This window comes from Neoarius graeffei, chromosome 20 (assembly GCF_027579695.1).
Source record: "Neoarius graeffei isolate fNeoGra1 chromosome 20, fNeoGra1.pri, whole genome shotgun sequence".
Lineage (NCBI taxonomy): Eukaryota > Metazoa > Chordata > Actinopteri > Siluriformes > Ariidae > Neoarius > Neoarius graeffei.
The window spans coordinates 16,367,615-16,394,647 of NC_083588.1; the positions used below are offsets into that span (position 1 = coordinate 16,367,615).

The window sequence follows — 27,033 nt, forward strand, 5'->3', positions numbered from 1 at the left end:
GGTAAATGTCGTTCTGTAAGCCTCCTAACCTCAATTTTTGCAAATACCTCTCCCTCTGCTCACCCTGTAAATGCCCTACGTCGCTGGATAGTGAAGGTGTTTTCTGCATCTCGCTCCTTTTTCTTTTATGTTTTTCGTTTGTCGCCTTCCTTGCATTCAAACTGATTCGAGCCGTGACGTCCAAAATGGCAGCCTCACATGACTTGGTCACGTGGGTGAAAAACCTCAATAGCCTATGGCTGTGTGAGCTAATGATGGCAATAGCTCACTGGCCTATGGCCATGTGAGCTAATAAAAAGTGTACTTTTTTGTTCATACTAGTAAAGCTAGTGTGATGATACGAAGCTCTGAAAAGTCTACAAAATTCCTGAGAAGTTCAAACTGGAAATCTGCCGTGTGTGTGTGTGTGTGTGTGTGTGTGTGTGTGTGTGCATTTAAAAATGCACGTCAAACTAAAAGCCTTTCCGAGCCCGTTTTATAGCTCATCATCACGCTACAGAAATGCGCGAGTTCCAGCGATTCCTTTTCTTCCATACAGCCCTTATATTGTTTGTTTTTAACCTCAGGGGGCCGAGCCATGTCTGAGGATCTTAATTAGCAGAGCTTAAATATGCAGCTGTATTTAAAGCCTGGATTTCTCAGAGGCATGCAAAAGAGCCAGAGAGCATAAGAGATGAAAGAGGAGATGAAAAGGCTCTGAGCTCCATTACACTGGGACCAGCTCGAAGCGAGAAACTGGAGCGAGGGTGAATGAGCCTTGTGGGACGTCTCCGCGATTCTTAACGTAGACGTCTCCAATTAATGCAATGCTCAACATACTCAAAACACTTGCCAATGGATTGATACGAGATCATTTTCCCGTATATTTCTAATCAGAAAAAACGATAAGTTTAAGCGTGAGGACTGGGGGGGGGATGCAGTAATAAATCCGACAGCATGCTTTACATTAATAGCTAGGTTATTATTAACTAGTTTATAATATGAATGTGCATGCTGTAATCCAGTATCATTTCTATAGTAACAAATTACACAGAGCCCTGTACGGCAGATGGTGCCCATAAACAAACATGGAATTGTTGACATTTTCTGCGAGGAGACATTTAGCATTTTTGGTAGACGAGAGAGGCTGGCAAGGGAATGACTGTTTATGATAACAGGAACTTGTTTTGTTGACAATTCTACAACAGCAACTCAAAAGGATGACATTCTTTAATTTAAAAAAAAAAAAAATATAGATAGATAGATAGATAGATAGATATTTTCCAAAATGCTATAAATCCATTTTGATTGTTTTCAGAAAAATGACAATTTACCCAGATCCATAAATTTTGCAAATATTTAATTTACCCTCTTATAATAGATAGTTGGTCCAGTCTGAACATTTTCAACAATAAGTGACAAATCTAACAACGTTATTGATTATAAATCCAAAGTTTATTATATATTTTTTTCAAAACGCTATAAATCCACTCTCTTTTTTCAAAATACTATAAATCCATTCATTTTTTCTGTCCTTAAAACAAGAGAACATGCTGTAGATATATAATATCAGGAACTTTCATCATACAATTTATAATAAAATCAAATAAATTACATAAACACAAATAACATTCATTCGTTTATGTTCAATCTTACATTTTAAGACTGACCACGTCAGAAAACAACTAACTAAATAACAAATGGCCAGTTAGTTCAATTTTTTAAATGCAATCCATTCAAAGTGCCACCTTAAATAGCATGACAAAACCACTAATTAAATAACAATAAATCAGCCCGCCACCAGAATAGCGAATTTTCTTAGGCCCTGTCCACACTGCAACGGATTCAGGTGAATCTGATAAAATTGTTTATCGTTTCGGCCTGGCGTCCACACAGCACCGGCGTTTTGGGTGCCCCAAAACGAAATCTTTTGAGAACGGGTTCCAGAGTGAAAAAAATCTGGCAACGGCGCCGTTGCGAAGTCATCTGGATGAGTAGAACGGATTTGTTTACGATGACGTCACAACCACATGACTGTCAGTGCTTCACGCCGGGTAGAAGTGTAACGAACTCGATGCGAGTTGTCAACAAATCCTATAACTTGGTTCATGAAACGCGCTTACAAAATATTCACTGTGAATATTGTGTAATGGTGCAAAGTGAGTGAGAGTGTGAGAGAATAGCCCTTAGGGCAGAGTCTTTAGTCCAAACACTGCGGAAGCAGTACCAAACCGCGCACCACCCGTGCGCTTTCCAAAAACAATCCCGCCAGCAAACATAGGGAAAAAAAAAAAAAGGAGCAATCTCACCTCTTCAGATGTTGGTTTAAGTCCGACAATACATTCCTCAAAAAGGGCGTAAAAGAACAAAGTAATCCATCAACGTGTAGCATTCAATTTATTCCGGACCATTAAAGAATTCTGGAGGATCTCAGAATGTTGGCGTACCGGCTTCCATCTACCCCCATTCATTCCTCTTTCTGTGTCTTTCGTTTTACGCTACTGATTAATAATCAAAACTTTATGTGGCTGATGCTACAGAAGAAGGGGTTTATGCGCATGCGTCTACTTCTATTGTTCTGGTGTCTCCGATGGGACCGTCTTACAGCGCACGTAGAGGTGTGGCATGTGTATTGCATCGTTTTCAGCAAGCGTTGCGTTGCCATATGGACCTGATATTTTACTGATCCGTTGCCCATGTGGACGCGATATTTAAAAAAATCTCGTTGCCGTTGTGTGGATGTAGCCTTAGTTTGCTCTTTTTCATGGTTATCTTTGTTTAAACGACGTCTTCTACCACCTGGTGTAGGTCTCACAGGTTCTTCAGAACCATCAAAAGTATCCACAACCACCATTTGCAAAAGTTATTTGTGCTCAAGAAGCTACACAAGCAAACAAAACTCCTCGCTTCAGGGCGCCGCCATGTGGGATAGTGTAGAACGCTGACCGAACTCTGATTGGTTTAGAGGAAATGTCGTACTCAGCCAAAAAACAGGTGTAGCGCCTATCGCGTTTTGGAGAGAAACTACAATTTGCAGCACATATAAACAAGCAAATATAGCGATTTGGAGCAGTGAATAGGCTCAGTACACAGCAGAATAGCGCAATAAACTCGTTTTTTTAAATTTGGTGTTTATCGCGTTTTGGAAAAAAGAGCTCTTCATATATGTATTTATATACACATACCAAATCAGCCATAACATTAAAACCACTGACCGGTGACGTGAATAACATTGATTAACCCATTCCAATGGCACCTGTCAAAGGGTGGGATATATTAAGCAGCAAGAGAACAGTCAGTCAGTTCTCAAAGTTGATGTGTTGGAAACAGGAAAAAATGGGCAAGTGTAAGGATCTGAGCGACTAGGACAAGGGCCAGATTTGCCCCTTTTCCACCAAAGCAGTTCCAGGGCTGGTTCGGGGCCAGTGCTTAGTTTGGAACCGGGTTTTCTGTTTCCACTGACAAAGAACTGGCTCTGGGGCCAGAAAAACCAGTTCCAGGCTAGCACCAACTCTCTGCTGGGCCAGAGGAAAGAACCGCTTACGTCAGCGGGGGGGGCAGAGTTGTTAAGACCAACAACAATAACAAGACCGCGAAAGATCGCCATTTTTAAGCGACGAGAAGCAGCAGCTGTACAAACGCGAAGTCATCCATTATTATTATTGTTGCTGCTGCTGCTGCTTCTTCCGTGTTGTTTTTGCTTCGATATTTGCGCCAAGGTTTATGCAAACGTAGTGACGTAACTGACGTATACAGCGACGTAATGACGTGGCTTCCCTTAGCACCGCGAGCTATGGAAAAGCAAACTGGTTCTCAGCTGGCTCGCAAGTTGAACGAGTTGTGAACCAGCACCAGCACTGGCCCCGAACCAGCCCTGGAACTGATTTGGTGGAAAAGGGGTAATTGTGATGGCTAGATGACGGGGTCTGAGCATCTCCAAAATGGCACATCTTGTGGGGTGTTCCTGGTATGCAGTGGTTAGTACGTACCAAAAATACAAACAACCCTTGCGCGTATATAAAATCAGAATTCTGCCAAAAATCGGGAAAATCTCATACCTGCGTGTTAGTATTTTGGCATCGACGCATCCAGCCTTCTTTCTTATACAGACACAAGCCGTGGTGTAGTGACCAGTAAGATCACACTTCATAAGGTAAAGCTTTATTCATTAGCTTTACTCTGCCAGCAAATAATTAATAGAAGCAGCAACTGGGAATCTAGCAGCTCATCCCAACATCTGAACGTTAGGATTGCCAAAAAAAAAAAAAAAATCCAAAGTATTTAAGATCAGCAGTCTCTTAAATGGAATATTTAATTCAAGAGTCAAAAATTACAACCATGTTTACAGTTTAAGCACTGCTGGGTACCCATTTCTATTTACAATTATTCTGAAGTGGCATAAAATGCTGTAAGAAAGAACATACAATCTATAACCTGCTCCCACTAGGTTGCATGGGGCAATGACGGAGAAATCTATCCATCTATGATTTGAATGTTGTAGCAGCACAAACACGTAAAAGTAATTAACTGAGCAGGAAACAAACTATGGTGGGTTTCCCAAAGGCCTATTAACGCTAAGAACATCTTAACTAGCAGAGTGTGGACCGTGCTGTTTGCTCTACCATTTAACGATGATCTCTGTGCTACGATGCTTTTGGGAAACTCGGCACTGTTCGGGTATGAAAATTACCGTACAAGTGTAATCTTTTAAGAGCCTATTTAAAATGTGCTGGTATGTAGATCATGACCTTAACCGAAACTAGGCTGTAATGTGCATGTGTAGGCGTACAAGACACTTCAGTTCAGTGCCTCTGTACAGTATCTGAGAAATGTCAGTCTCATTAGTAATAACATGCAGATTAGAGACGTACTACCTTCATCTAACACGAACTATAGTAGCTCAACTTTTCAAAACTGGGGGTGGGGTGGGGTGGGGGGAAGCGCACTTGCACATTTAGTACCTATCTATATGAAAACGTTATGCACGTCAGGGGATGTGACGCACTTTGATGCTTTAACTACAGCAACTGTTTCTGTATTCTGACTGCTTGGGCAGCATCATGGTTATTTAGAAACTCTGACGGTCTGATTTTCAACATGGTCAAGATACAGGCACTCCTTTCTATTAAACTGATACAGAGATGCTGTATTGTAGTGTAGGGACAGCCACAGTCCAGAACTACATATCCCATCAACCAACTTCCGCGATGACCTACGTCACGTCCTCCATGACTCTATAAGTGACCCGGAAACCTCCAACTCGCTCTCTCCCTTCTGTGGACTTCGCGTCGTACAGACATATAGAGATACCCCCCCGCTCATCGGACCGTCCGAAATCACGAGGTCTGCCTTGCAAGAAAGAAGACTCAACGCGCTTTCGTATATACCACTGGCCACGGTAAAGAATACCTAAGTTGCGTCGTCTCACTCAATTGAGTTACAACCGGTTTATTTGTTTATTATAAGTAACGTTACGACTGCAGCCCAAGCAGTTAATTAAAAGTTAGAAGTGACCGGATTCCTTCCGACTTAATCGCTGTGCACAGGGCTCGAAATTAACTTTTTTTCTTTGTGTCCCCCAGTGGTCCCGAATTCTGTGTTGTATTGTCCCGAATGGAAGCAATAGTGTCCCCATTTTTTTCCTCTCTGAAATAACCAGTGGTTAATATTATCATATGAAGTTACTATTATATTTGTAATTATGCGATTTTGAACCCTTTATCATTTTTACAATAAGTCACAAGACACAAGCGACACATGTCCTATACATCATCTACTTCAAAATTACAGTTATTGCATTTTCAGTTTATTAAACTTTGGCGATCTCACTGTATGAATAGATACCCGTTTATTTTAAGGGGCCAACTAGCTCATTCAGAAAATGTTTCAACTCCCTACATCTGCAGTACACTTTAGTTGAAAATAAGACCCCTTTTATGTTCATTTCATCTGCTTATACCTTGAATATCTGTTGGCACTTATAAGGCCAACTTATCATTTTCACCATTACCGTTATCCATTTTTATGAACTTTCCGTTATCCATTACCGTTATCCATTTTTATGAACTTTCCGTTATCCATTTTATGAACTTTCGCTGGCGGGTGCAAATGTTAGCACCATCAGCATGGTGCCAGGTCCGAGCCTAGTTGTGCTGCTGACTGACTAAACTTTCTGAACTCGAAAGACACCAAGAAAACTCACTTATTCTGTTGAACGGTATCTTCCGTCAACATCATCCACATCATTCCTGTTGTATTTTATAACGTGCAACAGTGTTCATTCAGTTGCTAGCGTTGCCTGCAGACCAGGCGATGACACTTTGGATCCTGAAGGTCCCGGAGACGTTATGTCTGGGCTTTCAGTTTCTTCCCCGCGGTCGGTCCGCTTCAACCACTTCAGCATTTTTGTTCTGGCAAGAGTCGGCGCAGCGTGTGCGCTAGCAATTCCATTCCAAGTCCATATAATGCGGACTCCGGCCGAAGATTCTAGAACAGAATGCGCTGCTCTGTAGCCTACGGATGCAGGGGCATCGAAAGTGTAGCTACTATGTATTTTTCGCTGTTAACATTTTAAAATTAAAATTGACAAATTAGGTGAATGTCTACGTATGTGTTACGGCTTTGTAAATAATATTAATGTAGAACTTTTTTTCTAGATCTATTTTTTTCCATTGTCCCGGGATTGTCCCAGATATGATAATTTCGTGTCCCAATGACATTTTTTATGGTCCCCGGGACATCGGGACACCGTTAGTTTCGAGCGCTGGCTGTGCACATTGTTTGATCAGAGACTTTTCCTCACGAACGACGAAGTTCGGATCAAGGAATTCTCTGCGCCTTTTACAGGAGCGACCCACGAGCTTCTGTGAACCCTGCGAAATTTCGGGACATCTTTGCATTCCTACACAGGAGCAAGATACTGGAAGTAAGGCTGGCATTTGGGCAAACTAGTCTTAGGAATTAGCTTCATGAAGTAGTGTGAATTTAAACTCAAACTGTTTAATTGTGCACACTGTAGACAAGGGCTGTGCGATATATCAAATATACTCGATATATCGCCGAAAATTCTGTGTGCGATACATAAAATTATTATATCGTAACTACTGAGTATTTTATGGTCATCTTCTGACTTGTGTTTGTTGCGTTCATTTAAAACCTTTTCCGGTGGTTTTCTCCCTGTCCCTCAGGCAGTAATGTGAGAGGTTGCCTAAGGGTAAAAAAAATAATAAAAATAAATTAAAAAAAATAACGTCACACACTCGCCAACCAATCCCGGGCGACATCTCGGTGCTGAAAGGAACTTCCGGGAAGATTTTCTAGTTTCGGTTGTGTTGCCAGATTGGGCGGTTTCCCACCCGATTGGGCGGTTTTAAGTGCGTTTTGGCAGGTTTTGAACATATTTTGGGCTGGAAAACGTCAGCAGTATCTGGCAACACTGCCGGCGGGAAGATTTCCTAGTTCCGGTTTACAGCGCTGACTCAGTTCATGCAATCGCTGGTGCTGCATAGGCTACCGTGTAAGCTCTGTCAATTTCAGCGACAAATTAAAAATGGAAGCGGACGAATTGGTTCCTAAAAGAACTAGTAAGGGGTCAGTCATCTGGCATTTTTTGGATATCGCGAGGAGGACGTGGAACAGCAAATGCCAATTTGTGAAGTGTGCAAAAAAAAAAAAAAAGTCACCACGAAAGGCAGCAGCACTACAAATATGTTCCATCACCTGAAAACTCACCTGGTATGCAGAGTCTCTTAAACTCCGAACTACTTGCCCACGAGCTAAACCCCCCCACAAGCTAAACAAATGACCATAGCGGCCTCGTTCTCCAAAGCCCCCCCATATGAGAAAACGAATCAGAGATGGAGAGCTATAACGGATGCAATCACTAACGTCATTGCCGAAGACATGATCCCAATTAGTATAGTGGAAAAACCAGGCTTCCAAAAATTACTAAAAACACACTCGATCCCAAATATGAGTTGCCTGGTCGCAGACATGTTACAGAGAAGGCAATACCGGAATTATACACATCTGAGAGGCAGAGCCAGAAAACATTCAGTTCAAAAGTGTGCAAAGAGAAAAATTGTGTTTTGCAGATCTCTCTCTTCTCTCCCTCTATCTCTCTCTCTCTATTGTGAATGTTCCAGTGGTTCTCAGTAGTCAGGTTAATAGCTTGGAGATCTATTTTTTAAATAATTTAATGAAAGAGCACTTTTCTTATTTAGGCTAAATGTCTCTCAGTGTTGAGCTTGCACTTTATTGATTTGAGCTCTGAGCAGCTCTGTATTGTGTTGCCCCTTTGTTGCAATTTTCAAGATTGTTTTTGCAGTTTGTGCCACATCTTTGTTGAATAAAAATAGTCTTATTTCAATTCAATTGTGATTAATCACCAACATGAAAATTTAAAATGTGGTGTTGAAAACCACCTGTAAAGTTAACCAAGAATGTTATTTAATCTGCAGGGATTGTAGTGAAAACAGTAAAGAGTAAAAGTTAGATTTCATGGGGTCCTTTAGAGGAGATTTCAATATATCGAGATATATATCGTATATCGTGAAATGGAGAAAATGTATCGGGATATTCATTTTTTCCCATATCGCACAGCCCTACTGTAGACAGAGTGTTGAGTTGATCATTGTGTTCTACATTGTTCTCTCCGTTGTTTTAATAGATAGGTTGTTGCATGCTCTTTCTCTATCCTCTCTAACACCCCTTAATTTCACTATTACACACACTTTGACCTCATCAAGATTTCAGTGGATTTGGTAAATGTTATAAGGTAGTGGGATTAAAACCACGAGGTGATATTCCTTTGTCTCAAGAAACCACGAGGTGATTTTCCCTCCCCCAAACACCTTAGATAACATTCCAAACTTTACAGCTCTCCCTCACACACACACACACACACACACACTGCTGCTGACCATATTGAATGTATTCAACTGCTATTACCCATTTAGTATTGTTATAATAAATTCAATTATTCTGTTAAACTGTGCTTGTCTGTTTTGCTGCTGTATCCTTGAAGTCACACAATCTCAAAGAACTCCAAATTGCCTTCACCCAAGTGTATATTGCCGCTTTTCCACTACAAACGCGGCTGAGTCGGGCTGAGCCGTGCCGTGCTGAGTCGGGCTGAGCGGGGCTGTTGGAGTTGCATTTCGACTACAACCGCGCTGAACCGTGCTGGCTGTAAGTGGGTGGACACATTGGGTGGAGTTAGCGAAAGTGGGTGGACGTCAGGTGATGTCGTTAAGCAGCGCAAACAGTGACATCAGTGAGCTTTTAAGCCGTAGTCTCACGACCCGAATAGTAAACAATAAACATGGAGGACATGGAGTCGTTAGTGTTGCTGGTCTTGGTGCTGTGGCTTGTTGTCACCGACAACGCGGACAGATACTGGCAAGAGCGTATAGATGAGGCGAGGCGCATAAGGCTTCAGAAATTCTCATAATTCGTAATTCTTCTCCTTCCGGGTTTGCGGTGTTTACAGATCCCAGCGCGCTCGCGGGGCGTGTGTGGGCATGTGAGGACACTCCTCCTCACCAATCAGTGCACAGGGGAGTGTCTGCTCACGCCCCCAGCCTCACTCGGCTCGCTTTGGCTCGCTTCAGCCCCACTCCAAAACGGTGCGAGTTTTAGGGGCTAAGCAGGGCTGAAGCGAGCTGAGTCGTGCTGGTTTTTGGTAGTCGAAACGCGAGCCGTGTCGGGCTGAAGTGAGCTGAAGCGGGCTGAAGTGAGCTGAAAAAGGGTAGTGGAAAAGGGCCATATGAATACTATTGGCTGTAGTGTCTATGTAATACGGTAAGTAATACATTATTGCTGCATCAGTAGTGATCATAATAATTTGGAATATACCATAATTTAGCTGTTTGGTAATTTATTAGTAAACACCAAAATTAATGGTATTATTTAATGAGACTGATTTAATGAGACTGATCACTTAAGACCAATTGCACCTAGTCTGGCTAACGCAACTTCAAAGCTCTGCGAACATTGGTCTGGCATAGATATTAAGCCCAACCGTTTCCCAAAGCGTGTGGTTGACCCGCCTCCCTGAAATGCCTCAGTTTGCTACTGGTCGAAGCCAGAAAAGGCTGTGACGAAGCTTAAACCAATCACATCACTCTTTCCTCTGACATTTGTGACACGACGGAAACTGCTTGAGTAACAGGAAGAAGGAGGAGCCAGTCGGGAGCAAGGAGAAAACGTCCTTCCTTTCAATAAATACCTCCAGGGCTGCTCTTTGCTCCGTTTTCAATGAGAACTTCCCGTTGAATGCTTTCAATACAGCATCTACCGCTGTGTCAAAGGCTTGCCGCTGCTCCATGTTCGTAACGTTTCTAGTGAATGAAGCGCTTCCGGCATAGATTCTGTAAACAATCTATGGCTTCCGGTCGCAGTTCTACTACGTCACTGCCTTGAACACGCCTCTACCCAGGGCCGTTGGAGATGCTCAAAGTTGATTGGCTCCCGATTTTTCGGGAGCTTGGAAGAGCTGGAGATAGCTTGCCTTGCCAGACTAAGTTCGCAACAGCCCCCCGTGTTGCGTCACACTTAGGATGGGCGGGCCCAGGCTAAACTGCACCCACAGTAGGGTACTGTAGTGCATAGCACATGCCATCAGAGGTCAGTCTACTGGTAGAGAAAGTGGGCGATGATGTCGCGCATTCTGTGACAACGAGGAAGGGGAGATTTTGAAATAAGCCAAGGGGATAATCAAGTGTTCGAAATGCACAGCAGGCATGGGAGGGTGAGACAGCCAACAAGCATTAGCCTTCCATTCATTTTGACTTTTTACAAGCTGGAGTCTATCCTAGCTGACTATGGGCGAGAGGCGGGGTACACCCTGGACAAGTCGCCTGATCATCGCAGGGCAAATACATCGAGACACACAACCATTCACGCCTACGGTCAATTTGGAGCCACCAATTAACCTAACCCGCATGTCTTTGGATTGTGGGGGAAACCGGGGCACCCGGAGGAAACCCACGCGGACACGGAGAGAACATGCAAACTCCGCACAAAAAGGTGAACCCAGAACCTTCTTGCCGTGAGGCGACAGTGCCACCCATATGGACAGTTGAAAGACGGCTGTGGACAATTACAGGTTTTACTACAATGACTGAGGACTACAAGTGCCATGATAATTTTAGGACTACAGATGCCATGAACAGTTTTGCACTCAAGTCTCCGTCAATGAACAGTTGATGACTTCAATAAAATCCACTTCATGCTAAAACTAGAATGAATTTCCTGGTTACACAGTTGTACTTTGTGACTCTATAAGGCACAGTTATAGCAGCAAGTTATTTATAAAATCACCCTATCACCCAAATGAGGATGGGTTCCCTTTTGAGTCTGGTTCCTCTCGAGGTTTCTTCATGTCGTCTGAGTTTTTCCTTGCCACAGGCTTGCGCATCAGGAATAAATACATTTATTGGGGATAAAATTAGCTCGTATGTTTAAAGTTTATATTTTTCTGGAAAGCTGCTTTGCGACAGCGTCTGTTAAAAGCGCAACACAAGTAAACTTGACCGAGTTAGCAATACTGGATTTTATAATTCTCCATTAATCACAGTTGAACCGATCAGTATCTTGGCTACTCAGGAGATTCTACGCCACCAGCTGCAGCACTACACACATCAGCCAAGGAAGAGAACGATTTTTGCGAAGATTTAGTGCGCACTGATGACAGGTGATCTTTTCTCTTTCTCTCTCTCACACACAAACGCATGCATGTAGAAACCCTGATGAAACCAGGCAAAACACTGCTGGATGCAAAACTCCCATATGAATCTGTGAATCTACATACAATCTCAGCTGATGTGTGGCCAGAGCTACATTACTGCCACAAGGCTTGGAGAGACGCAAAAAATTAAATCTGATTAGACCTCGTTAGTGTAACTGTGCCGATTCCCCAGATGTATCCTGATCGAGTCTTTGGGAATTCTCTGCACTGACTCATATGCCAAAAAGACAGATGCAGGCAGAAATAGAGAGAGCCATTTCTCTACAAAACCCTCATTAGAAAAGTCTGAAGGCAAGAGAGGGTCAGCCTTGACCACAGGCCCACACGTAACACCATTAACAGTGCAATGCACACAGACACAAGCTTCCCCTTGTGTACAGGCTAGTGTTGGAGGTATCCAGCTTTCGCAGATGCTCTAATGAGATTTATGAGCCTCTATTTTTCAAGTGTCATAAGCCCCACTCCCACCTGGCCACAAACAGCTCTCGGTACGGCCTCGCCGAGGTCCTAATGCCACATATTTCTGTGCATGGCAAAAAGGGCATGCTCAGTACTAACGGAACTGGGGGAACCCAGTTCTCTGCTCTACGACTTCAGCCTTTCAGCTAAAGCTGAAACATGTCCTATAGATTTCTCACTTAAAACATGCTGACTTATTCATGGCTACTCAATGTTTATGGAATCAATTTTGTGCCAAAATGTTCATACAATACTTTTGAAATATCAAACAAAAACGACAAATCAAAATACAAAAAAAAAGTCAATTTTTTTTTAGACTGGCAAACAAATTATTCGTGTAATCGTGCAAAATATCAGTCTATTACTCTTCAGAAACCTTTTATTTTTGTCGTCTTTCTCAGTTTTGTTTGACGTAATTTATTTTGGTTGCGATTCCAGCTTTCTAGTTTGCGCTCCCTGACTTTTTGCTTGCAGTTTTGGCACAAACTTCACGTGTGAGTGGGCTGTCCAGGAATGCATTCCCACTGGCTAACTTGTGTTTGACTGACAGCTACGCTCAGCCATTCCCGACTCGGATTTTGGCCGACTGTTTGACGAGTGACCAATCCATTGACAGTAAACAAGGATCGAGTGGACTTCAGTGGACTTCTATGATATTGAATTAATTCAACAAAGTGTAAGTACGGGACAAATATGTTGTATGTGTTGCAGTAGTACACATTATGCAGGCGTGTTTAACGTTAGCAAGACAGCTATTATATTGGGTAGTGGAGCTGAGTCTAACATTTGACTTGCCACGAAACACCTGCATAATGTGTACTACTGCAACACATTTGTCCCGCACTTACACTTTGTTGAATTAATTCAATATCATAGTCGCCACTGAAGTCCACTCGATCCTTGTTTACTGTCAATGGATCGGTCACTCGTCAAACAGCCCGCCAAAATCCGAGTAGGAAATGGCCGCAACAGCCTCCAGGGGAATCGCTGAGCATAGATGTCAGTCAAACACAAGTTAGCCAATGGGAATGCATTCCTGGACAGCCCACCCACACGTGAAGTTCAGATACTGCTGAAGTTTTCCAGCCCAAAATATGTTCAAAACCCACCAAAATGCACTTGAAACCGCCCAACTGGGCAGGATTCCTCCCAATCTGGCAACACTGCCAGTATTCCGGAGGGGGTCTACTAGTAGCTATGCCGGATCCAAAGACAGTCCTCCTGTCAGAACATGTGTTGTGAAACGACATAAGATAAAGGTACGTAGAGCTATAGATTCTACATGATAATCATAAATGTAATCATAAAGTCGGCGTGATATCAGTCATGTATTTGCTTGTGAAAGCTTGCGGCTTTCATGTAACTGCCGCCTAGCAACGAGAGGCAAAGGGTAAAGAGGGTAGGCTATCATAGATTCTATTCAGAAGAGATCAACACAATTCTAGACTCCCAGAAGAGGAAGAGCTAGCACTAGAGAGTTCACCGGCGTTTTCATGCGCCATTTCCATTGAGTAGAACCAGAGTAGAGCAGCCAGTGAACCGCAGAGTGTTCTTCCGCTGACGTCACAACATGGCCGCGAGCCACGGACCCAGTTTTCTTGCGCTGTGCAATTAAAAGTTGGATATTTGCGTAACAGCTTCTTTTCACGTAATTATAACAGAAATCTAACATGTTTGCCATGTTGTATAGTTTATTTAAGAAATTGCATAGAGTCATGTTCGTGTCATCAGCCCTTTAAATTGCTGATTTTCTAAACATATGCCATGTCTATTTCAGACGTGTCACATCCATAACGGAATTTCGTCACATCCATAACGCTGACTTTTCCTTCCGAAACTCTGCATGAAATACAAAATATTTTAAACAAAGATTTTTTTAATATTCACCTTGGACCCCTCTATCAAATGGATATCTCCATTTCGACATTAGGTTTACAATTTCAGAGTTTGATAAAAATGTACAGTCACCCAAGAAAAGTGATACTTTTTCTGTCACATCCATAACGCATCTTTTATTGGCATTTTCTGGCATGCCCTAGATGTACTATGGGAATTGTTCTTGTTCTATCACTTCTCCAGTATGGTACAGCCTTAAAGGTCCCATGGCACGAAATTTTCACTTTCTGAGGTTTTTTAATGTTAAAATGAGTTCCTCTGACCTTCTTAAGTCACCCCAGTGGCTAGAAATGTCAATGTGTAAACCAAACTATGCCCACCCTTTGTCAACATTTGAGAATGGCGCGTCAAAATGGCACGTTGATAGGCTCTTCCCTTTACGTCAGCAAGGGAGGAGATGATCCCCATGCCCCCCCCCCCCCCTGGATTCCCACCCACTGTACGGATTGCCCACCCAGCTCAAAAGTTGCCACCATAGATACGTCACTTCAATTTTGTAGTGAGGAGACCATACAACAACATGGCACCACCTAAGCGAGCGAAACATGGAAGTTGCGCTGTACATGGATGTGACAACACAGAAAAGAGTCTGTTTTTACTGCCGACGGGAGAGCCCCTGAAGACGCAGTGGCTTAATTTTATTTACTCCAATAATACGCCGTCGAGTCTACCTAAGACGGTGTATGTTTGTCGGAAGCATTTTCCTGAGGAATGTTTCCACAACTTGGGACAGTACAGGGCAGGTTTTGCACATCAACTGTCACTGAAGCCTGGGTCCGTACCAAGCATCCCTGCCGCATCAGCCACAAACACCGAACAAGTAAGTGTATAACTGGTCATTTTGCCGTGTTTTAAAATCGGTGCGTTAGCCTTGTAATGGCTACATTAGCTGTGCAGCTAACCGCTTCCTGCAGTTAGCCAGGTACTCTGCGTTATAAAACCAAAAAGCATGCAGCATGCTCTGTTAAACTGAGTTTAGTCTGGAAATTGACTGTAACTTATGAGCTTATGTTTGACTATTGCTCCGCAATGCATGTCTTCTGTTGGATAAGCGATATGTTGCTGAAGTTGCTGCTTCTATCCTCTTTGGTTATGGAGTGCGTGTTCAAGCCTAGGGTATCATACGTTCGTAAACTACCACTCCGAACACTCTCTCTCTCTGTTCTCTGTGTCACGTTGAGTTTACGAAAGGAGTCCGAGGGAGAACGCCCCCACCCTCTACCCTTCCCTGCCTCCTGCTTCTCATTAGCAAAACGACACACTGGGAAAAGGGCTGAAATGGGGCTTTCTCCCAGGAGGCTATATCTACGTGCCGAGGGTTCATTTCGAGAAAGGCTGCGGATATAACATCCGGAAACCTCCACGAGCCCGTTTAAAGCATCAACAAACCACCATGCCATGGGTCCTTTAAAATATGCAACACCTGTTTAAATACTGGGAGACAATAAAACATGCACTGGGTCATATGTTGTCATTTTGAGTTCAAGTGTCACGTCCATAACGCTGGAATTGCTACTATACAAGTTGAAAATTATTATTATGATGCATCGAATCATGTAGGCATCCCAGTTAATATATGGAATACCGGTATATTCCACATTAATATTAAGCCAATAAGATCCTGTTTACACGGTTGCACTTTGACTATGTAGACCATATAGTTCCTACAGTTACAGAAGGGAATTTATTTACAATCTGCTGTCATCCATACGAAGCTGCTGGGATCCCCCTTTTCAGTTTGGTTTCTTGGGAGATTTTTCTTTGGCACTGGTTTGCTTGGGGATAATCATTTAAAAAAAAAAAATATTTGATTTATATATTCCTGCAAGGCTGGTTTGTCCACTGCTAAAAGTGCTACACAAACAACTTAATTAAATTCTGACTGTCAAAAGGTGTGGACTAATTCTGTATGACAGCAGCTCTGACAAAAGCTCCGACGAGTCAAGTCCGTTTATTCGGACAGCGCTTTTAATAGGCTTGACAGCGCGCCGCTGTGCTGATGAACCTCCCATTCGTTTGCATGAGAGAACAGCATGTTTTCGTTTGGCCTTAAGACATTTAAAAGGTGTTTAAACAAGTGTCGATTCAAGAATAAAGAAAGTTTCCGGAATATATTGTTAAGTTTGTGCGTCGCTGTGATGAGCTTTTACTTTAAGCGTTTTTTTTAACGTTGTGTGATGCAATACACCAAACTCCTGGGCACAGTCATCTTAGGTTTTTTCATGATATTCATCACTGGTTTGGTTTTGTTGTTATTCCAGCTCGCTAACTGTTTGTTCAGTCAGCCTGAAACTCCTGGTCGAATCTCACACGTTGACTTGTTTTCCCAATAAAATAGGCTGAACACTTTGCTGTCTAGTGCCTGCGAAAGCTCGGATCACGGAGGAAAATTTTGTATCCTTTCTAAAAATCAATGATTTTCCTAATTTTTTTTTCCATGGAGGAAAAAATGTGTTTAAATATCAGTGATACTGTTTTGAAGAGCATTAAGAAAAGCCTGTCCCTCTTGTACACAGTGCATTCGAGCACCACCGTCATTAGTCACGCTCGGCGTCCACAATTTAAAGTGAACATACCTGCTCAATTCTGGCTTTCATGTTTAAACCCAAAGGCTGGACCAATTTCAGCGATTTATTACTTTTAAGCCTTCTCGGTGCATAATTGTGATCTACAAGAAGCCGCCTTTATGTGTAATTCTTCCTCTGATAATCAAAACTCTAAAATCTCTATTTTTGGCTTTCTGGTTTATTAATTTCTGATTGAGGGTTTTCCCCCCCATGAATGGAAAATTAAACCAGGGGAAAATGATTGCTGGTTTGTGACCGGGACAACGGACAGAAATGAAAATTTTATTTAAAAAAAAAAAAAAAAAAAAAAAAAAAACACTGGATTTTCAAATATTCATAACTTTTATTTTTTAAAGACATAATTAAAATCAAGCAAGTTTTCAATTCAGATCTTCATACTCTAATTTGATACATGACAACACTATGACAACTACTTTAATTTAAAAAAAAAAGGCCTGTCATTGCTAATTTTCACAGACATGGTCACAAAGAAGCTTTACAAAACTACGAGGGAAATCACCGGTTTATATTAAATGTGCTCATTCAAATCTCTTATCGTTTCTAGGGACTAATAATGTGTTATTTAAACATTCATGGAAGGAGTCTCCAATGTCAGTGCTTCTTAATAGGCAGGAAGTTTTCTGATCTGACATTTGCGTCTTAAGGAAAGAGGACTTGTCTCAGTAACAGGACAATGCGTGCCTTATTAACATCTCAAGAGAGGGAGGAAAAAAAAAACTGGTGAGAAAATGACGAATACTGTTAGAAAGTAAGCAATAAAAGGGTCCAAATCATGTTCATGGTCATACAATGACAAAAATCATTAAACAGCTTGAAGTAAGACATGTTGGTCTTTAACCGATTTAAAAAAAAAAAAAATCAATATCGCCAAATTGCTGTTGAGTAAGGGGTGTGACTTGTTGGAAGGCATTGCCAACCCAAAGTTGTTGTTTTTGCCTGACATATTTCCTATTTCACCAATAGTGTATTATTATAATACTCCATTCAGCGAGTTCTTAACTTTTTGTAAAATATATAATTGTTCCAGCAAATGTGTATGTATAACAATAATGACTTTTTTCATGGTCTATCAGATATATTCCATTCAGCGAGCATGATCTTGAACGAGTCTTCAACTTATTCAAGATCATGCTCGCTGAATCGAATATACAACCCGGATTCCAAAAAAGTTGGGACAAAAGTACAAATTGTTAATAAAAACGGAATGCAATAATTTACAAATCTCAAAAACTGATATCGTATTCACAATAGAATAGACAACATATCAAATGTCGAAAGTGAGACATTTTGAAATTTCATGCCAAATATTGGCTCATTTGAAATTTCATGACAGCAACACATCTCAGAAAAGTTGGGACAGGGGCAATAAGAGGCTGGAAAAGTTAAAGGTACAAAAAAGGAACAGCTGGAGGAACAAATTGCAACTCATTAGGTCAATTGGCAATAGGTCATTAACATGACTGGGTATAAAAAGAGCATCTTGGAGTGACAGCGGCTCTCAGAAGTAAAGATGGGAAGAGGATCACCAATCCCCCTAATTCTGCGCCGACAAATAGTGGAGCAATATCAGAAAGGAGTTCGACAGTGTACAATTGCAAAGAGTTTGAACATATCATCATCTACAGTGCATAATATCATCAAAAGATTCAGAGAATCTGGAAGAATCTCTGTGCGTAAGGGTCAAGGCCGGAAAACCATACCGGGTGCCCGTGATCTTCGGGCCCTTAGACGGCACTGCATCACATACAGGCATGCTTCTGTATTGGAAATCACAAAATGGGCTCAGGAATATTTCCAGAGAACATTATCTGTGAACACAATTCACCGTGCCATCTGCCGTTGCCAGCTAAAACTCTATAGTTCAAAGAAGAAGCCGTATCTAAATATGATCCAGAAGCGCAGACGTCTTCTCTGGGCCAAGGCTCATTTAAAATGGACTGTGGCAAAGTGGAAAACTGTTCTGTGGTCAGACGAATCAAAATTTGAAGTTCTTTATGGAAATCAGGGACGCCGTGTCATCCGGACTAAAGAGGAGAAGGACGACCCAAGTTGTTATCAGCGCTCAGTTCAGAAGCCTGCATCTCTGATGGTATGGTGTTGCATTAGTGCGTGTGGCATGGGCAGCTTACACATTTGGAAAGACACCATCAATGCTGAAAGGTATATCCAGGTTCTAGAGCAACATATGCTCCCGTCCAGACGACGTCTCTTTCAGGGAAGACCTTGCATTTTCCAACATGACAATGCCAAACCACATACTGCATCAATTACAGCATCATGGCTGCGTAGAAGAAGGGTCCGGGTACTGAACTGGCCAGCCTGCAGTCCAGATCTTTCACCCATAGAAAACATCTGGCACATCATAAAACGGAAGATACGACAAAAAAGACCTAAGACAGTTGAGCAACTAGAATCCTACATTAGACAAGAATGGGTTAACATTCCTATCCCTAAACTTGAGCAACTTGTCTCCTCAAGGCCTCTGCATGCTCTTGCGACAAGGCTTTCGCAGATAGCTTTTCGCAGACAGTTGTAATTTATCGGTGAGCGGGGAGTAATAGGCGTGCGCAATGTTATTCACCGCCACAACGCAAGGGGGCGCGAAGTCGCGAAATCGCTAGGAGTAGTTGGTGGGTGTGGTTAGTGGAGTGTTTATCCTCCGGTTACTTATAATGACTAGAACTGGAGTCGTATAGATGTACGTACTTCTTCACTTCCTCGATCAACCGCTCTTCGTGCTGCTCCATCTTCGCTCGTGTTTTTAAAAATGGCGGTAGTGAAAACAAAACAAACCAGGAAAGTAGGGAAGCGGAAGTGCATGTACAGCAGATGTAGAGTGGACCAATCAGAGCCCTCTAGTCTGCGACGCTGTCTGCGAGGCTTCTGCGGTGGTCACAATTTTTGGGAGGTGCGCACAGAGCGTCTGCGAAGGGGGGGGGGGGGCTACGCAGACACCATCTGCGATGCCATCTGCGAGAACTGCATTGTCAGCATAAATTGGCCTTCAGTCCCCAGACGTTTACAGACTGTTGTAAAGAGAAAAGGGGATGTCTCACAGTGGTAAACATGGCCCTGTCCCAACTTTTTTGAGATGTGGTGTTGTCATGAAATTTAAAATCATCTAATTTTTCTCTTTAAATGATACATTTTCTCAGTTTAAACATTTGATATGTCATCTATGTTCTATTCTGAATAAAATATGGAATTTTGAAACTTCCACATCATTGCATTCCGTTTTTATTTACAATTTGTACTTTGTCCCAACTTTTTTGAAATCGGGGTTGTATCTGATAGACCACTCAAAGCCAGCCAATATTATTTAAATATTCTTATGATTAAACTGGAATTCTACATCAATCCAGTATCTCACAGGGGTCAAGTAAAATCTCTCGGATATCTGAGAACGATCAAATCGGGTGAAAAGATCTGGTTTAAAGAGGAACATGTTAATCACTACAGTTTATTTCCCCCACTAACATGTTCTCTCACATATACTGACATGCACAGACCAATGTTGGGCTCCCCCTTCTTCTACTGCAAACATTTCAATGGCGTGCTCCAGGCCTTTGTGAAGGAATGAACTCATCCAGTGGTTATATTCAGGAAGCCAGACAGAGCAAACATCTGGGTAAAAACTGCTGTGAATTAAACCTCTCATATGAATCACTCCTGTGATGCAGACAGGAATGACATAAATCATAACTTTAGGCAATAATGAGGTATGATGCACCTCACTGACTTCTTAACAACAAAAACACAGCCACATTTGTTTGCCCTGATTTCTGACAATACATTATGAACACATTTAGTGAAAGAAGGATGAGAACTCACCTTTGGTTTCCTGTTCAGCAGCCTGGGAGGAAAGATTAGAAGAAGAAGTGTATTAGGAGGATGGCCATGACATTTAATTCATTGCATTTGTTTATTTATAAAACGTTCGTCTTGCTGTTTCCATCTTAAAATGACGGCCATTGTAAAACGCAGCATTAATAACCCAGAGAAAACGTTCCCATCTCATCTCATTATCTCTAGCCGCTTTATCTTGTTCTACAGGGTCGCAGGCAAGCTGGAGCCTATCCCAGCTGACTACGGGCGAAGGGCGGGGTACACCCTGGACAAGTCGCCAGGTCATCACAGAGCTGACACATAGACACACAACCATTCACACATCTTCACATTCACACCTACGGTCAATTTAGAGTCACCAGTTAACCTAACCTGCATGTCTTTGGACTGTGGGGGAAACCGGAGCACCCGGAGGAAACCCACGCGGACACGGGAGAACATGCAAACTCCGCACAGAAAGGCCCTCGCCAGCCACGGGGATCGAACCCGGACCTTCTTGCTGTGAGGCGACAGCGCTAACCACTACACCACCGTGCCGCCCAGAGAAAATGTTAATGTGACAAAAAGTTAACGTGGAGTAATTGACTTGTTTAAATATTTCTGAAATAAACCAGCATCGGCAATTGTTTATTCTAACTATGGCTAAAAAGAAGTCTGCGTTATATGTTAAAATTAACATGACTTTATAGCATGTTCCGAAAATGTTGAAAACATGTTGAACTCTGGCCTCCAGATGTAAACATCAGTGCCACTTAATAATTGCAAGCGTTAGTTAAAGCAGAGTGCACCAGTGTTGCAGTCGAGTCACTAAACCTCGAGTTCCCAGTGTTCAAGTCCGAGTCATTAAAGAAAACCGAGTCGAGTCCGAGAACAAGACTCCGACCGCACCATTTGACGGTGGCTGTTGCTGCCTTTATGTGAAACCGTCTCTGCTACTGTGTTGGACGAACGTTCCTGCTCGACTGCGCCATTTTAATTAACAGGCTACAGATAAAAAGCTTGTTCATCGCTCAGCAAGCCCCACCCACTATCAAAAGGGCAAATAACATGAGAGAGGGTTAACACTAGCTAGTTCATCGCTCAGCAAGCAACAGCGCAATGAACACAGCGTGTCACTTCCTTCTCCGTGTGAAGTCTTGCCAAATGACGATTGAAGTTCGAGGTCGTCCCCATCGTCTCCTCGATAGTTCTTTTAAGTATGGAACACACAGCAGTGCATTTTTCCCCTCACTGCACGAGAAGTCTGTATAAGCAAAGCGGACAATCCTAGGAGCGTTCTCTCCAGGCATTTTAGCACCATTAACTTCAGCACTATATCTTGGGATCACTGTGGCAGATAATTTGTGCTGGAATGAGCATATTAATAACATCTGCAAGAAGGCAAATTCAACTCTTGGGCTACTGTGTCGTATCCTTAGTGGATGTGATCCAAAAGTTAAAGATCAAGCCTATCGTTCGTTGGTGCGTCCAAAGCTCGAATATGGTTGTAGTGCGTGGAACCTCTATACTAAGCAGAGTATCGACCAAATTGAAATGGTCCAGCGTCGCGCTGCACGATTTGTCTACAATGACTATTCTCGTTTTAGTCATGTGACTCCAATGATAGAGCGTCTTGGTTGGGATTCTCTTGAAGATCGCAGACTTTTCTTTCAAGCCAGTATGTTCTACAAGATCTTAAATGGACATGTTGGCATTTGTTTCCCTCCTGAAGTGCATCAAATTACAAGAGCTACTAGACTACCAAACACTCGTCCTTTTCATCACCTTTTTATCCAAGGACGATAATAACATGGAATAATTTACCTATAAATGATGTAAATTTGGCGGCACGGTGGTGTAGTGGTTAGCGCTGTCGCCTCACAGCAAGAAGGTCCGGGTTCGAGCCCCGTGGCCGGCGAGGGCCTTTCTGTGCGGAGTTTGCATGTTCTCCCCGTGTCCGCGTGGGTTTCCTCTGGGTGCTCCGGTTTCCCCCACAGTCCAAAGACATGCAGGTTAGGTTAACTGGTGACTCTAAATTGACCGTAGGTGTGAATGTGAGTGTGAATGGTTGTCTGTGTCTATGTGTCAGCCCTGTGATGACCTGGCGACTTGTCCAGGGTGTACCCCGCCTTTCGCCTGTAGTCAGCTGGGATAGGCTCCAGCTTGCCTGCGACCCTGTAGAACAGGATAAAGCGGCTAGAGATAATGAGATGAGATGATGTAAATTTGAATAATTTTAAATCCATTGCTCTTGCAGCCATTACGTCATAAGCAAGTATTTTATATAAGTTTTTAGATTAGATTGTAAATAGATTCTGTTGACCATAAGGGTTTTTTTTCCCTCCTCCTAGTATGGACCCTTTTCACGTGACGTCACGACAAACGCGGCCGCCATTTTGGACATGTACTACCAGTAGTTTACCACAGCCAGCATTGAGGAACGACAGCAAAGAAAGTTTTTACTTTCAGCAAGACTTCCATCATGCCACTATATTGTTGTGCACCTGGATGTAGTAACCATCAACAAACAAAGCAAGGTTTATCATTTTATCGGATCCCGACGGAGAAGATGGATAGCGGTCATTAACAGGAAAGATTGGCAGCCCTCGGCATACCAACGCTTGTGTAGTGACCACTTTGTTGGAGGTAAGACGAATAAAATTAGCCAGAAAAGGCATTACATTGCTGTTAACATTCTGTGGCGGCCAGTGTGTAACCAAATAGGTTAAAATAACCCATTGTAACCTCTTTGTTCTTCTGTAGTAGCTATTGTTGACTAGCTGATGTCAACAACATAGTAGCTCGTGTGTTACTGTAGCAATGTTTACGTTCAGTCATTTGGATGACTGTTAAAACCCTTCAGTCTCAAGTTTTTCCTTTACTGTATTTACTAGTTTACTGTAATTATGATCCGGCAGCTATTTACACCGGATCCAGTGTAAATAGCTGCCGGAGCCAACGTCTGAGGTTCCGGAGCGCGCTCCGGCTTGCTCCCCCTCAAATTAAGCCCACAGGGCCCGGCTTGCTCCCCCTCAAATTAAGCCGGAGCGCGCTCCGGAACCTCAGACATTGGCTCCGGCAGCTATTTACCTGTACAGGGCTTAATTTGAGGGGGAGCAAGCCGGAGCGCGCTCCAGAACCTCGGACATTGGCTCCGGCAGCTATTTACACTGGATCCGGTGTAAATAGCTGCCGAATCATAATTACAGTAAACTAGTAAATACAGTAAAGGAAAAAAACTTGACTGAAAGGTTTTAACAGTCATCCAAATGACTGAACGTAAAACATTGCTACAGTAACATACGAGCTACTATGTTGTTGACATTAGTTAGTGCTAACAGCTAGCTGCTAGTACACTGCTACAACACAGACACCGACCCTAATAATACAGTTCTTGGTCATTGCCTGGTAACAGCAAATTTATAACGGGCCATGTCTCAACAGACTAAGAAGTTATTTCAATGACATTTAATAACATTTTGTTTATCCTGAGGACCGAAAGTAAATGAAAATGTGAACAAACCTTAGCTGTAATCAGATGGCGACCACCGGCTCCAGGGACGACCCGCTGATGTAGGCATGTTACCCAGCCTGACACAAAATATTTGTAGGCATCCAAACTCTTATACGCTTTCAGATCAATACCTGTGTATGGCGATGGGTTTTTAACGACATAGGTATACAGATCATGTGGGCTGAAGTCAGGTAAAGACGAGGGCTTCGTGTACTTCCGTACGTCAGTGAACAATCCTGGTGGAAGCAGGTAAACGTCGTTCTCTAAGCCTGCTAACCTCAATTTTTGCAAATACCTCTCCCTCTACTCGCCCTGTAAATGCCCTACGTCGCTGGATAGTGAAGGTGTTTTCTGCATCTCGCTCCTTTTTCTTTTATGTTTTTCGTTTGTCGCCTTCCTCGCATTCAAACCGATTCGAGCCGAAGTCCACTACATGTCCAAAATGGCGGTCGCGTTTACGAAGGTCACGTGACTGAAAAGGGTCTATAGTGTATGCTGTTTTTAGGAGTACTTTCAATAAAGGATTAAAGGAGGTTCCTGAACATGACGTATGAACAGGTGAATGTGCATTCTCTTGCACGAAATTAGTATAAAAATTCATGTAGATATAAATCTCTTATGCCAAATTATTACGGCATGTTATTAAAAAAAAAAAAAATTGGAATCCAAGTCGCCAATTTACGAGTCCGAATGCAGTTAATGCAGGAGTCCAAGTCATCAATACTCAAGTCCAAGTCAAGTCACAAGTCCTTAAAATTAGGACACGAGTCAGACTCGAGTGCACGCAACATGATTTTCAACATCCCCAACCCAGATACAACAATTTGTGATCATGAAAGGGTCAACTACCTGTTTTTACAGAGAGATCACAAGTACCAGGATAAACACGTTTTGTCATTTGTGATGAACTCGCCGACACGGCACCCCGAGTTGTTTTGTGAACCAGACTTGATTTTATCCACAATTCCAGCTCATGCTCTCCCTGACGGACACAAACCAATAATAACCCGTTTCCTGAGCTTACATTTCCTCCTTGTTTCGTTTGGCAATACGGTTACGTGGCTGACAACATGGAGGAGTTGGTGTCCAACAAATTCAACATCAGTTAAAAGGAACAGCTGAATTTTCTATCCACAACTGTGGACAGGGCACAAACCATTGTTTATATAATATGCAAAGACAAGACTGGCATGTTGAGGAAAATTTGTTTAACCACCAAGAAAGCATCCGGATAACGCAGGAAGCTCGCGTGCACATCAGCACAGCCGGAAGCAGCGCTTAAGTAAACCAATTATTTTGTTCAAAAGGCACTCCTTACAGTCCGGCAAAACAAGCAAAGCGCTGGAAAGAGACAGACATCGCTAATGCCACAACAGTTCTCCTGGCCCAGGATACACTACCTGCCAAAACTGAGACAAAGCAAGGTTTCAAACAGCTTCAAAATAATACCCGTTCCTCGTCATAAGTCATAAATATTCCTCAGCTGGACAGAGAACACTGAGAAGTGCATTAAAAGATCAAAAACTCAACAGGAATTGCTTATTTTAAAAATGTTAAATAAAAAATAAAAAAATTCTGCTAATATAGTCGCCATTTAAACACATTTACAGTACATTCTCACTTGTCTGAACATTACTTTTTTCTTCATTTGTTACACTTTTAAAAATTGAAGACATTAGTACATAATTCTTTTTAGTTAAGATTTTTTAAAATACACTATCCATGCCTGACTGTTTGCGTTTTAGAAATAATAATAATAATAATAATAATAATAATAATGATAATAAAAATAATAATAAATCATCTTTATTTGCCAGGTATGTGAACACACGAGGAATTTGACTCCGGTTTCACTTTGCTCTCTTAGTTCAAACAGATAAAAAGCGTAGACAAAAGCAAAAAGCTATGTACGGAAGCCGCGAGAGGCCCTTCATATAATCTTTTTTTGTTTTCTCGAGATCACAGAATAATTGTTTTGTTTTCTCGAGATCCTGAATTATGTCGTTATCTCGGGATAACAAGGTGAATAAAAAAAAAAAAAAAAAAAAAAAAGGATTATATGAAGGGCCTCAGCCGGATCACTGCATCTCCGTCGGTAGAGACGAAGCCGGGCCAGTCTTCTGCGGAGGTGCCACGGACTAATTTTGAAGTTATCCGTTATTAAAAGACTTAATGCAATCTCTCCCTGTGTCAACCCCTGATCAAAATATTGCCTTATTAGGTGATCGATTATTCCAGACATTCTAATGACCAAAGTTGCGTCTATACAGAATGAGAAATAGCCCCAAAGTCAGCATATCAAGTCTCTTGGCGCACCTGAATGAACCATTTCTCAGCTGTTTACTCGAGATCACAGAATAACTGTTTTGTTTTCTCGAGATCTCGAATTAGTTGTGGTGTTTTCTCGAGATCCTGAATTAATGATGTCGTTATCTCGGGATAACAAGGTGAATAAAAAAAAAAAAAAAAAAGGATTATATGAAGGGCCTCTCTCGGCTTCCGTAGCTATGTACATGTAGAAGGGTAAATGCATGTATAGACAACATAGTGCAAGGATGAATTAGTAAATATAAACATAGTGTGCACAGAATGACGGTACGAGTGTGCAGATATTTCACAGTTGATGTTACTGATATTTGAGTCCGGTTTTAGCTGTTCATCACAGACACAGCCTGACGAAAAAAAAAAAAACCTGTTCTTGTGTCTGGTTGTTTTTGCGTACGGTGTTCTGTAGCGTCTCCCAGAGGGGAGAAGTTTAAACCGTTTGTGATCAGCGTGTGATGGGTCTGCAGAGATGTTACCTGCCCGTTTCCTGACTCTGGACAGGTACAGGTCTTGGATGGAGGGCAGGCTGACACCAATAATTTTCTCTGCAGACCTTGTCCGTTGCAGTCTGTTCTTGTCCTGTTTGGTGACCGATCCAAACCACGGTGATGGAAGAGCAGAGAGCAGACTGAATGATGGCAGAGTAGAATTGTGTCAGCAGTTCCTTAGACAGGTTGAGCTTCCTGAGCTGGTGCAGA

General features: G+C 42.3%; 1 protein-coding gene across 3 annotated transcripts in view; it reads right to left on the bottom strand.

Moving 5' to 3' along the window:
• tnrc6c1 (trinucleotide repeat containing adaptor 6C1) overlaps nt 1-27,033 on the bottom strand; it is a 212,556-nt gene that overhangs the window by 116,726 nt on the left and 68,797 nt on the right. For all 3 annotated transcript variants that reach the window (XM_060901343.1, XM_060901342.1, XM_060901341.1), the window contains exon 3: nt 20,503-20,524. In XM_060901343.1, the coding sequence (XP_060757326.1) occupies nt 20,503-20,524 (22 nt within the window). The remainder of the gene's footprint in view (nt 1-20,502; nt 20,525-27,033) is intronic.